The sequence below is a fragment of the Buteo buteo genome, chromosome 13 (assembly GCF_964188355.1).
Source record: "Buteo buteo chromosome 13, bButBut1.hap1.1, whole genome shotgun sequence".
NCBI lineage: Eukaryota > Metazoa > Chordata > Aves > Accipitriformes > Accipitridae > Buteo > Buteo buteo.
In genome coordinates, this window is record NC_134183.1 from 32,440,832 (window position 1) to 32,456,134 (window position 15,303).

General features: G+C 36.7%; 1 protein-coding gene across 7 annotated transcripts in view; it reads left to right on the forward strand.

Annotated features, from left to right (window-relative positions):
- TJP1 (tight junction protein 1) overlaps positions 1–15,303 on the forward strand; it is a 166,848-nt gene that overhangs the window by 120,748 nt on the left and 30,797 nt on the right. For all 7 annotated transcript variants that reach the window (XM_075045429.1, XM_075045430.1, XM_075045428.1 and 4 more), the window contains 7 exons: positions 1,045–1,101; positions 7,370–7,494; positions 7,712–7,814; positions 9,257–9,536; positions 10,149–10,252; positions 11,020–11,188; positions 11,550–11,694. In XM_075045429.1, the coding sequence (XP_074901530.1) occupies positions 1,045–1,101; positions 7,370–7,494; positions 7,712–7,814; positions 9,257–9,536; positions 10,149–10,252; positions 11,020–11,188; positions 11,550–11,694 (983 nt within the window). The remainder of the gene's footprint in view (positions 1–1,044; positions 1,102–7,369; positions 7,495–7,711; positions 7,815–9,256; positions 9,537–10,148; positions 10,253–11,019; positions 11,189–11,549; positions 11,695–15,303) is intronic.

Consider the following 15,303-nt stretch of genomic DNA (forward strand, 5'->3'; position numbering starts at 1 on the left):
CTTTTTGTTGTAGTGGCTGAGTTACTGTAACTGAAACAAAGAGTAAAGTAGACTTTCAAACCAACACTCCCATATTGCAGAGATTTTTGTGTTCTGATTCTGTTCCTTATCCTTAGTTGGTGGATTGCTTACGTATGAGAGGGGAGGGTGTGGAGCAAAACACTGGGCGCTCCCTCTGGAAAGGTAGAAAATGTAGCAGCAGCAGGATAGCAGGAGACTTCACACTGTTAGCTGTGTATTTCCAGCTGCCTTTCTGCCTGTTTTCAAGCCGTTTGCTCTGCTCACTTTTCCTCCCTCATGCCATCTTCCCCCTTCCAAATGTTTGCTTGTCACGGCACATTAAGTAGTGTAAGTGTCTGCTCTTCTAAGCAGAAATGCAGGTATGTAAATATTGTCATAATGTTACTGTTTAATCTAGTTCCCTTAGAGAGGACCTTGTTTATTTCTGCAGTGCTACTGTTCACCAAAGAAATTAGCTTACAGTGAACTGTGGAGTTGGTTAAATGTGACCTGTATGCATAATACAGTAGCACAAGTACTGTAATCTATAGCTGGTCATTCATGAATTAGTGCTAATCTGCATATGGTTAGAACAAGCAAAAGGACAATGTTTGCAGAAGTATGAAGTATATAAGTTAGAATATAAATACAACTGATTACAATGGAAAACTGAAAGTGGACCTTGGGCCAGCTTCATTTACCGTACACTTGATGAGCAACCAAGAAGAGCCTACATCACAAATGCTTCTTGTAGTCCTTGCCTTTAAACTTCTTTGTAACTTCAAGTTCTGAAATATACAACAATTAGAAATCTATTTTGCCTGTTCATCCCCCTGACACCCCCTTCCCTAGGAGCTCAGGAAGTTCAGATGTGACATATAAAGACAGGAAATGTGTAACAAACGAGCCAGCCCTACTTCTCTGTAGCTATTCAATATGAATATTAATGTTACTTGTGAGTGTAAGTTTCTAGTTGTGGTTTTGTATAGTCATTTAGACTTCACTGTCAATAGCTGTACTAATCTTTGGGTTTTTTCTCCTTAGAGCACAACAATGGAAGAAACAGCTATATGGGAACAACACACAGTGACTCTTCACAGGGTAAGTTAATACAATTGGTTGTGTGTGCCTAACCCAGGATACTGGTAGCTTTTGAAAACAATAGGAAAAAGCCAGATGTCAGGAAGTAAAAGAAAAGGAAACTCATATTCCTTTGTTTAAATTTAGAAGTGTTGTAAAAGCTCCATTTGATAGTAGCTCTATTTGTTTGTTGGGTTTCAGAGATAAGCCTACCTACAAATAACCATGCAAGAAACAAAGCTTTAGATTACTTCTGTATGTAACTGAAAGTAGTTAGAGGTCTAAGTGTTCATTAATGATTGTGCTGTAACTATACTTAAATATTTTAAAACTTGATTTGCAGGGGCATAAAACAATGTAGTTAAGTATAAATAAATGTGTTCAAAAGTGCAGTATTTGCTTGCCACTTTCTGAAATTAGTGGCCGAAAATAGTGATTTTTGGGTGATGAGAATGTGCACCTTATGCAGAGGAATGCATACTAGTAATCAGTGACCAGAAAGACAACTTTTACATTTAGCTTGACTCCTATCTTATTTGAGTTACTCTTAAATTGATTTCTGGTGTGAAGCTGTACAAAAGAGGCAATAAGGAATGAGTTGCTTAGGGAGAGTCAGAACAAGGTGGGATGCCATTTTTGGCAGCAGCTGAACTTTAAAGCGACCATGGAATCATGGCCCAAATAGCTATATTCATTCCAGCAAAAGGGAGATGCACTAGTGTTTTCTCAAGGGAGCAAGCTACATCATTTGCCTTCTATTCTTCAGCATAGAATCAAGGCATTTTAGAATAGTAGCATTGATGAGATGAATGGACCTTTGACTAAAAATGTGTATGCATGGATCAGCTGGTCAGATAAAATATTAATTATCTGTACAAACCTATTATCTGTTGAATCTAATGAGTGTAATGTTGTTGATTCAAAATAACCGTTTTAGTACCTGCTCTCTTAAGAAGAGAGCAGTTATGCTCACTTTGAGCAGAAGGCTGTCTAGCAAAGTGCCCTGTCTCTAACTCCAACCACATGTTGAAAGAAAAGTATAAGTAAAACCAAAAATGTGTAGTGATACTTAAACTAGGCTGCTCTTCAAGCTTCCAACAATTTTTAGGTCAATGAGTTCGTGAGCAAGAAGTATTATTTCTATATGTAATTGCTCTTTATGTTTTCTTCTTGAAGCTGTCCAGTCATCCCTGGAACCTGTGTAAACTTAAAACTTTTGTTTTTTCATATGACTGATTAAATCAGTACTGTCGTATATTCAAAAGCAACCAAAAAATGCTATAGTAATACAAGGTTTGCTAGTAGACTTGATAGTTTAGCTTACTTGAAGGGGCTATTTTTCTGGTTAATTGGAGCAGTAGCTCCAGTAGCAGTGAAACCTGAAAATGAGGAGTTCAGTCAGTGCACAAAGGAGTAATGCAGTATGATGTTAACTTGAACAAATTTTGAAATAATAGGTAGGAACTAGAAATCATGTCTTCTGGTTGTGCTTGCAGCATAGTCAGAAGTCCTTGTGCAGTATAGAAGTGAAAGTGTGATTTGATTATAATTTTGATTATGATTTTTTTTTAATGTGCCAAACTTCTGCCAACTGTACTGGTTTAACAGTTTCGTTAGCTGAGTATGTATCTCTCATTTGGATGTTGAAGGGTGATGGCATGTACTATTAATAACTCTGATAGCATTAATTTAGCTAATTAAAAACAAACAATGTTTTCAATCTGCCAGATAACAAAACCAAAACTCTTATGCTAACGTTAAGCAAACTGGTACTGAGAATTTATCCTTAGCACTGAGAAGAGGATTTAGGAGAGCGACTGCATATTTGCTTGTGGGGTTTTTGATTTTGCTTTTTACTTGTGACGTTCTTGTGGTGTTAGTTTATCAAGTAAATGAGGTTACTTCAGTTTAGTCAGAGTAAGTGAAATGCATCCAAAATCTCAGTTATCCTCAAAGATATCTAGAAGTTAATAGAATTGGAATAGACTCCAAATGCCACTCTGAGTGGTTGTGGAGTATTTTCTGTGTGAGGTTTATCTGCTTCACTTGGCTGAGCTACAAAACTATTAGAGACCATCTACTGTCAGCCACACAAAAAACATTTTGAAGAACTGAATTTGCTTTCTCAATGGCTTAGCTGAGGGCAGTAAGCTGGCTGCGAATGATGGAATTAATGACATGTGCTGAATTTCTATGGGGTACATGCAAGTCAGGCTTCGTGTTACTGGCTTCCTCTTTATTGGTATGCCTGTGAAGCTCTTGATTAACCTAACTTTTATTGTACATTCTGTCAGTATTTGCCTTCAGAAATGAGGCTGGACAAGTCATTGGAAGAATCTGATCCAGAACAAATTTGTCTAAAACCTTAGTAAGTCCCCCTGGGAGAGGCAGAGAAATCCAGAGTTGGTGTCAGTCTAGATCAATTCTTGTCTCTTCACAAGTACTTGCTTAATGGCAAGCAGATCTGTTGTCCCTCCAAGTGCCCCAAAGAAACTATGTAACCATGGTTTCTTTTTCCATTTTAATTGGTTTTTATTAATGGTATTTGATCAAAACTAGTTAATGAGTAAGGACCACTAACATCTATTTTAATGAGTAGCCTTAAAAATAGTGAGGAAATGCAAGTTGTTTGGTAGGTGGCATGTGTGTGTGTTAACAAAGATATGTAGAATATTATTGACTACTTTTCTTCCTGTTTTGAGACTCATTTTTGTCCTGTTGGTAATTCCACCACTGACAATTTTACTTCGTTTTAAGTCTGTGCTGTTCTCTACTATAACTCCATTGCTCCTGTGTGTGGCAGAGTAGGATTCCTTTAACTCTTCTTGGGCTCCATAAAGGTAGCCAACACTGTAAAAACAAAGCAGTTTTGGTAGTAATCATAAAATTTTAGGAAAGTAGATATTATTTGTATGCAATTTCTTTCTGAAGAAAAAAAAAAAAGGCCACATTAGCACGTACTATATATAAGATATTCTTGTATCTTATATATAAGGTATTCTATCTGTATAGTCTCCTGATTAGTTTTTTTTACATGTCAGTGTCTGAGTATTAAACATTTAAAAAATATGTCTGTATTGTTACAGGGGGCAGTTACTGATTTATAAACCAATTAATGGCAGTTCAGAAGTGTTGTTACATGCCTTAAAAAGATAAATGTTTTGGTTTTTGAACATGTTTTGATCCTGTAATGGCCCTTTAAAAAGGGGATAGTATGGCATATAAACTTCGGAACATGAGCCTTACAAAAGAGAAGGGAGTGCTTTACACAGGAAGCTCTTGTTGAAGAATGCAGCTTTGCTCACTTCTTTTGAAGAGTTTCTTCTGATGACCTTTACTTTCCAGAGATGTCATTACAAATTAGGGACAGAGTATGCTTAATCCCAGTAGTTGCAGTATACATGTGTCAGTTCAGACACTTTGATATGGTTCAAACATGAGATTTTTTTTTTTTAATCTGTCTGCTTAGAGAATCTGGAACAGAGCATATAAGCAGTCTGACTGTGCTGTGATTTAACACAGTAGTTAGTGAATTCCAGCACTATTGTCAAAAGACTTATTAAAAGCTATTTTTGGGGAGGAGAGGCTTGAACTTCTAACCAAGATGTTTTGTTCCCTTTCTTTACTATCTTTCCAACTTCCTGGACTGCTGCTTAGCTCTTAAGATATTGAGCTAGTCTCAACTTCAGTTAAAGCTTATCAAGTAGCGACAGTTTTATCTTTTATTGGGAGATCTTCTGGATTTATATACTTAAGTGTGAAGGACTTTAAGGAGGAACCATGCACTTCATATATTTTGTGTGTTTTTTCATACTTGGAGCTCAAGTTGTGTGTGTCTGTGTTAGATGTGTCTCCTTCCCCCAAAGAACAGAAATCAGGTATGTGTGTACCTTCCTGCTTCTCCCATGCTGCCTTACTGTGGGAGAGCAAAATAGTACAGTTTGTTTGTTCTTCTGTTGTCACTACAACATCTGACAGGTGAATTTGTGATGGGGCAGATTTCTTTTTTTTTTTAAATGCAGTTTTACTTAAGATATGTGTTTATATCTTGTATAACCTGTAGTGATCAACTTCTTAGTATTTCCAGACATGCCTAGGAGCTAGGTTCAGTTTTCTGAGGGTAATTCAGTTTATCATTTATCTCTTAAGATGATGGTAGGCAGCAGGATAAAATGAATAGTAGTAGGCTGAGGTTTACTGGAAGGTTTCTTATTTGAGCTCTTAAATTTTCAAAAAGATTTAGGGTTTGATTTGAACTTTCTAATTTGGAGTATTTCTTAAGACTTTGATTTATGTTATTAGCCTTTATTCTGGTCTTGTTTCACTGCTGTCTGCATGTGAGACTGCATTGTTTCAGGGCTTCTTGAAAAGAACAACATTGAAGTATGAAACTAGTCGTCCTAATATTGGTGATTTGGTTTGCAAATCTACTCTAAAAAAAAATAAAGGCAAGCAGCAAGATTAGGTTTACAGTGAGTTTCTGCATCTCTGCTGGCGTTAGCCTGATGACTGTTTCTCTTCATGAGTGGAGAGCTATGGGAATTTTTTTGTTTTATGGTGTAAGGAAAGATAGAGAACATTGAAATGAAGTTTGACATAAATGTCTATGTTATCTCCCTTCTCCCTTTCCTTCCCCACCCAAATATAGTGCAAACTGAATTCTGTTTGTTAGAGTAATGGAAAACCGAAAGATGAAGCAGTGGCATGAGAAGGGGGAAATATTACTATTTTGAAGGGGGGTTTTGTTACATATTTTCACAGGCTATTACGTATTCTCTTTGTCAACTATTTGAAAAATAAAATGGAAAGAAAACCTCAGCTCTGGTCATAAGTAGCCATTATGATCTTTTAGACTGTCCTCCTGTGTGGCACAGGGTTTCACTTAGTAATTCTTGATTCCCAGCTATGATTTCTGGTTGAAATGTATTTTTGGCTGGAACATATCTTGAAAAGATGTCCAGTTTTCCTTTTAATGAATTAAAATGAATGTAAAAGCGGTAAGGTGTACCTGTCCCCACTACCCCACACGTGTTAGACCAACTTATCTTCATACCTGGCAACAGTATTTGTTAACTGTTGAAGTCAATTTCTGAAGAGTGAATCTCCAAATCTTTGTTTTTAATACTGCATGGTCCTATTCACTGCTTACAGGCTAAATCTGGACCATCTTTTTATGATCTCTGTTTTGGGGGGAAATAGGAAACAGGTTTTTTGAGCAGTAATTACTGTCCAAAAAGCTGAACATCATATGTCTTACAGCCAGATGCAGACTGCCATGTTGCTTCTGCTGTCACTGTAAGGTTATGAAACCCATTGCTAAAGCTGGGTCATGTTTGGCGAAAAGTCTGAAAAAGAAAGGGATAAGTCTGCCAGTGTGGAGCGTATGCTGTGTGAAATGGAGAGGAGGAATTGACTGAAACCTGATCTTTTCCATCCAGTGACTGTGTTTTGCATAGTCAAAAATTTCAAAGTAAATTATTAGGCAAAATAAAGCATTTAGACAGTAACACCCTTCTGACAATGTTTTCTGGGCAATGATAGAAGAGCTAGATAGTTTTGCAAATCAGTTATATTTAGAAAGTTTATTTCCCACCCTCACTGCTTCCAGGCAGAAATGTAAGCAGCATTGTTGTATCTTAAAATAAGAGGAATAACTTTTTAGAGGCATTGACCTTGCTGTAGTGGCAGGTCACCCTAGAGGGAAAAGATTGAAGCAAATTACTTTTGTTAAGATGCAGATGATTTGCAAGTGCTGACAAGGTTTTGATGTATTTAATGGTACAAGTGATCTTGGTATTATTCCTAAGAACTGAGCCTGCAGTCATACTACTGTGTGCTACGATCCTGTCAGTTCCTGAGCTAAGTGAGGTCAAGCTGGGTAAATACCATAATGTGAAATCTCAAAGAAAGTACTGCAGGAAGTGATAAGGGTTTGAATCAGTATCTCAACACAGTGGTGTGGTATGTTGTGCTTACTGAAGGTTGAGGTCTTACTGATGACCGACTGAGGCCCAGGACACAAAAATGCAAGTGGGAACTCTAATATTTTGCTCTTGGGAGAGATTGGGTAGTTAGTCTGAAACTCTCTGCCTAATAAAAGTGTTTTTTTTAATTTATTTTTAATCTCTTTCCTCTTCTTGGATTGCATAGCATTGCACGGTTCAATAATACTTCTTTCTTACAAAAAGTTGTATTCATCTTGTAAGATCTTTTTGTGTTTGACACAGGAATGTGAGTTGTGACCATGTAAATATTAGAGAGTAAAAATATTTCTCTTGTTACATTATAGGCCCCTGGATTTGGATTTGGTATTGCAATATCTGGAGGAAGAGATAATCCTCACTTTCAGAGTGGTGAGACATCTATAGTTATTTCTGATGTGCTGAAAGGAGGCCCAGCAGAAGGACTGCTACAGTAAGTGCCAAACTATACCTGAATTCTGATTTTGGGGGCATTCATTTTTGTCAGTGGAAGCTTAACCTCTTAATTGTTTTACTCTCGAGATAGCTGTCTGTAACTGTTTGTGTAGTAGGTTTGTAATACTGGTAGTTTGTTCAGGGACACTCATTCCCCAGTATTTTCCCCTTGGCCTAAAGTATTTACACTGTGCATTGTGATGCTTTTCATTTAGAGAAAATGACCGTGTTGCAATGGTTAATGGAGTTTCAATGGATAATGTCGAGCATGCGTTTGCTGTTCAGCAGCTGAGGAAAAGTGGGAAGAATGCCAAAATTGTAAGTGAAGATTTTAAGCTAACTTAAGTTCGTAGTTATAGAGCAAAAGTGAAGTGGTGTAATGTCTGCTATGAAATACATGCATGATGCAAGGTACTTGAATAATACCTGTGTGATGCTTCAGGTTTAAGTGATGATAGTGACATGTTTATCATGTGGGTCGCTGAAAATTTTTTTTAAATGTGAGTGGTGATGTTTGGGTAGTGTGGCACTGGATACTTCAGACTCCTTTTCTTTATGGTACGGTTCTCAGTTTGCTAAAAGCTCAATTCTCAGCTTTGTTTAATATTTCTTTGCTTTGAGTGCATTTTTGTCAAGCTTTTCAAAGGCTGGTGTATGCTAAAGGACTTTACCCACTGTTCAGGCACTAACATAGTTCTTTTTAAGCTCAGCAAGCAGTTTGGCAAAATAAAGTATAATTACCTTGATTCCTATAATTTTGTAGGGTTATTCAAAGTGGTTGGCTTTTGAACTTTGCAAAACAAAACAGGTCATCACTAAAGGGTAGTAATCAGGCCTTTGGTAGAAGTTTGAGATTTTTTTTATGTTACAAAAAACAGACCACAAATGCACAATGTTTAACAATTTTTTAATTCAGGAAAACAGACTTTTAGGGCTTGTAGAAAAGCTTTTGTGCTGACAATTTTGAGTTCTCATCTGCTTTACTACAGTTGCAAAAAATTGTGTTGTGTTTTGCATTTGTAGATTCAGCAATTCTTTAAAGCTTACACAAAATATGTGGCGAGCTGTGCAGGGCTTTCAGTATTTTAAGTGTTTAGTGTGTAGATTTATATGGGGAAAAGCAATTAAGGAAAACTTTATGGTATTAACTTGGTTCAGTTCTGTAACATAGCAAATAAACCTCTAAACAGAGTTGGGTCTTATTCTGGAAACAGCTGACTACTTTAGTGCAAACCAACTTTGAACTTTCAGTGGGAATGTTCCCCTTCCTCTGTGGCTTGCATAAACATTGCTTTGGAAGATTGGGAAGCTTTATAGTCGAGGAGAATTACTGTCAATAACGTACTGAGCATACAGTAGATTACATGTTAGCAAAAAGTTTTTAGCAGTGCCAGTAGCTGATTTGTCAGTTTAAGCAAAGAGAGAGGGCATTCAAATATGCAGCTCTGTGAAGACAGAATATTGCATTATGCCACAGAGGCTGTTGTTATCCCTTTGCCACTTTTGCAGAAGCAAAAAAGGACTAAAAACTGTAAAAACAAACATACCCCTCACCTCAGAAATGGGTTTCTAGTAATATGTATTGATGAGTCTCCTGTATTAGTTGGATAGAATTTTATAATGAGGATGCAATAATTTAGAGCATTCACTAATACATCTGTGTGTTTTCTTTTGACTTTTGGGATTAGCTTGGCTTCTGACATTTAGTAATACCATTAGCATTACACAGCCAGAGGCTGATATCTAGTGTTCGATTGTAGACTATCCGAAGGATGAAGAAAATTCAGATTCCAGTGGCTCGACCAGAACCTGAACCAGTGTCTGAAAATGAGGATGATAGCTATGATGAAGAGATACGTGATCCAAGAAGCAGCCGTGGTGGTCCAAGTGCCAACAGAAGGCATGAGAAGAGCTGGGTAAGAGATCGAAGTGCTAGCAGAGAGAGAAGTTTATCACCGAGATCAGACAGAAGGTCGGTTACTTCCAGTCAGCCTGCAAAACCTACCAAAGTAACACTGGTGAAATCGAGGAAGAATGAAGGTAACTAGTATGTAACTTTCTTGCTAAGACTTTTGCTAGTTTTTAAAGGTCGACTGCTTCAGTCAGTGTTGTGTTAAGGGCTTCATGGACTGTATGAACAGTGCTGTTAACAGTTTCCTACCCCATTTTACCAGTAGCTAGCTAAAAACTTAAAAACTGCTATTGTATTTCTGGTGGTATTTTTCATACTCCAAAATACACGTGCTTAAATAAGGGTGAATTATTGTATAGTGTAAACAAATACCAACTGCGCACCTGACATCTGGTAGTCAGTGGCTGCATACCTTCCATATACTTTAGTTGAGTCTTCAGTGTCTGTCTTGTTTGAAACAGGGAAAATTGTAGGTAGCATCTAAATTAAGGTATTGAACAACAGCTATTACTACAGGCAAAATTGGAAGAGATTGATATAATGGTAAATCCATAGTGTAATTCCACTACAGCCCTTCATGTGCCAAGTTCACTCTCCTCTCTGTGTTTCCAGTGTAAATGTATTGTAAAGCAGTGTTGTAAATCTTCAGATGCCTCCCTCCTTTTTTTCTTTTCTTTTTTTTTTTCTTTTACTGTAGCTTCATCAGTTTTCTTTTTTCTTTTATTGCTATTTATATAAAGAGTATGGTCTACGGTTGGCAAGCCACATATTTGTGAAAGAAATATCCCAGGATAGCCTGGCAGCAAGAGATGGCAATATTCAGGAAGGAGATGTTGTACTGAAGGTATAGTAAATGGTGGTGGTGGTGGTTGTTCAAAGGGAAAACTCATTGATGTAACTGTTCTTAGAATTAGCTATCTCTTAATAGCGTAATTATTTTTAGTAGATGATGTATCATTTTTTTATTAAATAATTTCAAAGATCAATAAATTTAAGTATAAATCAACCTCTCTAAGGAAAGGAAAATTATAAAGCCTTTTTGGTTTTTTTTGGTATTACTCACCAGGCCTTAATCAGACAAATAATGCCCACTGTAAATGTGTAATAGAAAATATTTGGGAATTTATGAGACTTTGGCTCTACGTGCTTAGTTATACAGTATAATGTTGTGGAATTGTGGTATTGAGCAACACTAGAACTTTCCTTCAGTTTAAGTTTTGATTGTTGGTTTGGTTTTTTTTTGGTAGAGATCAATAAACCCAGGGATTTTTAATTCATACTAACAATTTCTATTTCAAGATATTGCTGTAAATGTCTTGGTGCAGAAAATACACCATTCCTTACTCAGCAGTGCTGGTTCGAAAAACATAACTAATATTTTAAAATTTTTGTATTAGTGGTAGAGGCTTTGTCTTTGAAAGATTAAAAAAAAAATTTCTATATTATGTTATAGTTTGGATGTGCCCAATAGTCTTCCATTGTATTGTGGTAATTTGATAAATATCTCTAGCTATTTCTAAATATCATCTAGACAGAAAACCACTATCTTTATTGGAGATTCATTGTTTTTTTTCAGTAAGTTTATATCTGCTCTTTTTCACTTTGTTCCAGATAAATGGCACAGTGACAGAAAATATGTCATTAGCAGATGCAAAAACACTAATAGAAAGGTCAAAAGGCAAGCTGAAGATGGTTGTTCAGCGAGATGAACGAGCTACGCTGTTGAATGTCCCTGATCTTTCTGACAGTATTCATTCTGCTAATGCTTCAGAAAGAGATGGTGAGTATAAATAAACTTGACTTCCAAAGGGAGAGAAGAATTCCCTGTGTTATGAAGATGTGGAATACCAAAGTGGGATGAGAGGGTGGGGAGGAGAAGAGTTAGGAGTACGATTGTCATGTGGGTAAATTCTTGTTTGAATGTGATTGAAATCCACACGTTCAAAAAAAGAGAGAAAAAGATATAGTTCCTATTCTTGTAATTGTTCTTTCAGGAATATTAAGTTTACTTGTTTTGAAATAATAAACATGGATTTAACATCTTCATAAAAATTCTCTGCAAAAGCTTATTTCCATTTGAGCAGGTCATGCCACCATTTTAATTACAATCATTTCATGAAAAAACAACTTTTATTTAACAGACATTTCAGAAATTCAGTCGCTGGCATCAGATCATTCCAACCGATCACATGACAGGCCCCGCCGCAGTCGTTCACGATCTCCTGACCAGAGGTCAGAGCCTTCAGACCATTCCAGACATTCTCCACAGCAGCCCAGCAACGGCAGGTGATGGCAGCATTGTATTATTTTTAAATCAACTATTTAATGTGACGTATAAGTTGTAGGAGTGCTTGGATTTATACAGTGTGACAAATGTGATGCAGAACTATGGTAGTAGTAATACAGCATTCTTTCTCTCAAGAGATGCAGCTGATAGTGATCCAAATTTTCTTAGACTTCAGGAGAAATTGAACGTTTAACTTCAGTGTTATCCCTTTTTTAAACATAATCTTAGAGCATGGTTGTATGAATGACAATGTAAGTTTGATAGTGATATATGTTATTGAAGCATATGTAATTATATTTTGGTTTTAGAAAGCAGTTAGGTGCAAGGATATTTGAGATGACTAGTAGCACAGCTCCTATTGAATGTCTGACCTGGGTAAACTTGTTGAAATCTTGCTTTATTTAGGCATAGGCTTTTCATTTTACTCACTAGCCTTCTTTAAATGTTATCTTATGTTTCTGAATACATTTAATTCCTACAAAGTAAGGTGTATTGCACAGCAGATTTAGCTTTTGGAATGTAAATTTAATATTCCAACTTGGTAATGGGACATTCATGATAATTCTGAAGTAGGTAAGTCTACTTTGATGTGAATTCACAGAGGAGTGATCTACTGTATGGTTTAGATTTTTTTCTTCTGCTATGTGAAACCTTAGCCTTGAATAATATAAATTTGTCATGTTTTGCATTTCCACAGTTTGTTGGACATTTTAATCTATTGAAATAGAAATACAGTGTAGGATTTCAGATTCTACTAAATATTTTAAAGAGAAAAGTTTATCTGCTGAGTGCTCAGAGATGATGGAACAGAAGTTAGAATTGATCTGTTGCAAATTCCAAGTTCAGAGCCTGTATTTGAAGCTTTTCAGATGCTGTGAAAATTCTGCAAAACAAATTGCAGCTGGCTGTTCCATAAAACTAAGATATGCCTGATTGGTTATTAATAACATTTTATTTGCCCAAGGGGAAAATAACACTATACCTTCAAGATTTTTAGTCTTTTAAGGACTAATAAAATTGCAAGGTAGATCTTACCTGCATGTATATCTGGTTCGGGTTATGGATTACAGACATTTTTGCTTCTTTTCCATGTATATATTGTTTGGAGGGACCACAAGGCATCAAAGTTTGTTTTCAAGTAGGAACTCCATATTATTGGGGAAAAAAAGCAGGGTCCCAGATGCAGGGATTTGATTGTGAAGGTTGTGAGGTCTCTGTCAGATTTAAAACCTTCATTTCTTGGTATGCGTTTCTAATGCAGTGTGAAAAGGTCTTGTGGAAGGAGGAACAACAACAAAATAAAATCCATCAAAACTGAAACTATGACTGACTGACCCTAGTGTTAGTGCTTTCCTGTCCTATTACAGTGGTTTAGATCGATGGTCACTTCCTCCCTATGGACTACACTGTCAGAAGAATTAAATCCTTCCTGAGAAGGAACTTTGAAGTTATCTTAACTCTGAATGCATCTGCTTTATCTACTTCATGAACAAGAGCTACCTTGGCATGGATTGACTTCCTGTTGGATATGTCCCTTTCAAGATCAGAAGATCTGGGCCCTGAGCCACATGAAGAAAAACATATTAAAATCAACTTCTCTTTGTAGAGGTTATTTGTTCAAGTCTGCTGTAAGATCAAATTAATTGCAACTGCTTCATTTTTTAAAAGTTGGTGGAAAATGTGGACAGGGAAGAAAAAACGCTTGAGAGCAACAAGCTGAGGAAGAAAAGGTGCAAAAAGTCCTCAAACTGAGCTTAAAGAGGACATTAAAAATGTATTGAAAACAATGAGTCTTTATTTAGACTCTGTTCTGCCAAGTGTTTGTATGTTAATGAGGAGAGAAATTCCAGGGGAATCCTCTTAGTCCTTTCATACAAGCTTAACTACAGACTTGACACTCTTAGGTGTGCGCTAGAGTACAGAAATCTGCCAACAGACTTGCTTCTGTATTGCTTTGAGTTCTGGCAGGGTCTTCAGTGTTGTCTGTCTTTCAGTATTCCATACTGGTATGTACACCACTGTGCTTGCAGTTTTCCTGGATATAGAATTTCCATAACAATTGCTATTTGAACAGTCTGTCAAAGTAGTTTTCTTTAGTCCAGAGGAAGTTCACAGATGTCTCTTGAGCAGTCTTTATAAAACTCAGATTCTAGAACACGCTCTTCTTAATTTACTAATAAAAAGGACTCATTACGCTTGTATGCGTTTTTTCACTTGTGGAGGATGGCAAATTATCCATAGTCAGTTTTGAAAAGAATACAGAGAATTAATCTTACAAATCTCCAGATACAGTGCTAGAGACTTGGAAATTTTATAGCCAGCTGATATCGAATTAGGTACTAAGTGTATAAGATATATATATATGTCCTGGTTTTGATGAGGAGCTGTCTGAGCAGATCATGTTTTAAAGGTTAAGTATAGATTTAAAAGATGCATATAATTTTCAAGATGTGCAGAACAACAACTGTTTAGGCAGAGGATGAATGCATCTTAAATATAGAATGAAGATAACATAAGGCAACTTTGTATCATCTGTTAAGAGCTGTACTTAAAAAGCTGGAATGAGCAAAAGGGGTCTCTGCACCCTACGTTGGGCAGTACTTGGGAGGAAGGATCATATATACTCATTCTTACCTATCTGGCCTTACTGCTGGCAGTAACAAGTCGTTGAGCTAGATAAGCTTTTGGTGTGACCCATCCTGAAAAGTGGCGTTTACAGCCAGGTACTGGCAAGCCTGCCAGATTACATCTCTGGGCTGCCCTTTACCAATTGAAAGAACTCCCACTTGGGAATTTTCTCTTATGCTGCCTTCCTCACCTGGGTACTAGAATAGTAAAAAATGTTTTCTGATATGTTTAATGCTTCAGCATCAGCAAGAAAGATGTGGTAGCTTGAAGAAATCCCTGTAGAGGTCATCATTATTTCTGGAAGGATAAGGTTGATTTCTGTAATACAGCTGTCAATTTATATATTGCACAAGAGATTTGTTCTGTCCGTTTTCAAATCAAGTTGAAAAACTGGAATATAGGACAAAAACAAATGCTATTTTGAATGTACGTAGGAAGGAGCTTCTTGGCTCTTACTGTCTTCTCATGCTGAACAGTTTGAGGTATGCTAAAAACACATTTGGAAAGAGCCTACATGTTCATATTTTTCAAAACTTTTTCTGTGCAAACAAACATTCTAAGTGTGTGTTGCAGACCATCTTTTTTTGTGCTGAAGTAATAGCCACTGTTGATGGCACTAGTGTGTAGCTGACTGCATCTTGTGAAGGTTATTTAAAAATGCTTCTGCTAGGTACACTTTAAAAGGTGGGAGGTGGGGCAGGGAGGAAGTTGGGTAGAGGGGGCCCTGACAGAGCACAGATGTTAAACAGTGGTGTCACGGTGCACACAGTCAACAACACTTTTGTCTCTTGGGAAGCACAGCTGTCACTTTTTAACAAGTTTCCATCACCTAGAAACAGTGACAGTATCAAGTTGCTTCCTGTATCATCTTGCAATTTGAAATACTCGGTGCTTACTGGACAAATTAAGCTAAATCAAGAAAAATTATACTCTCCTGCTGTTCTGATTTTTTTCCATTTTGTTCTATCACAGTTGTTTTT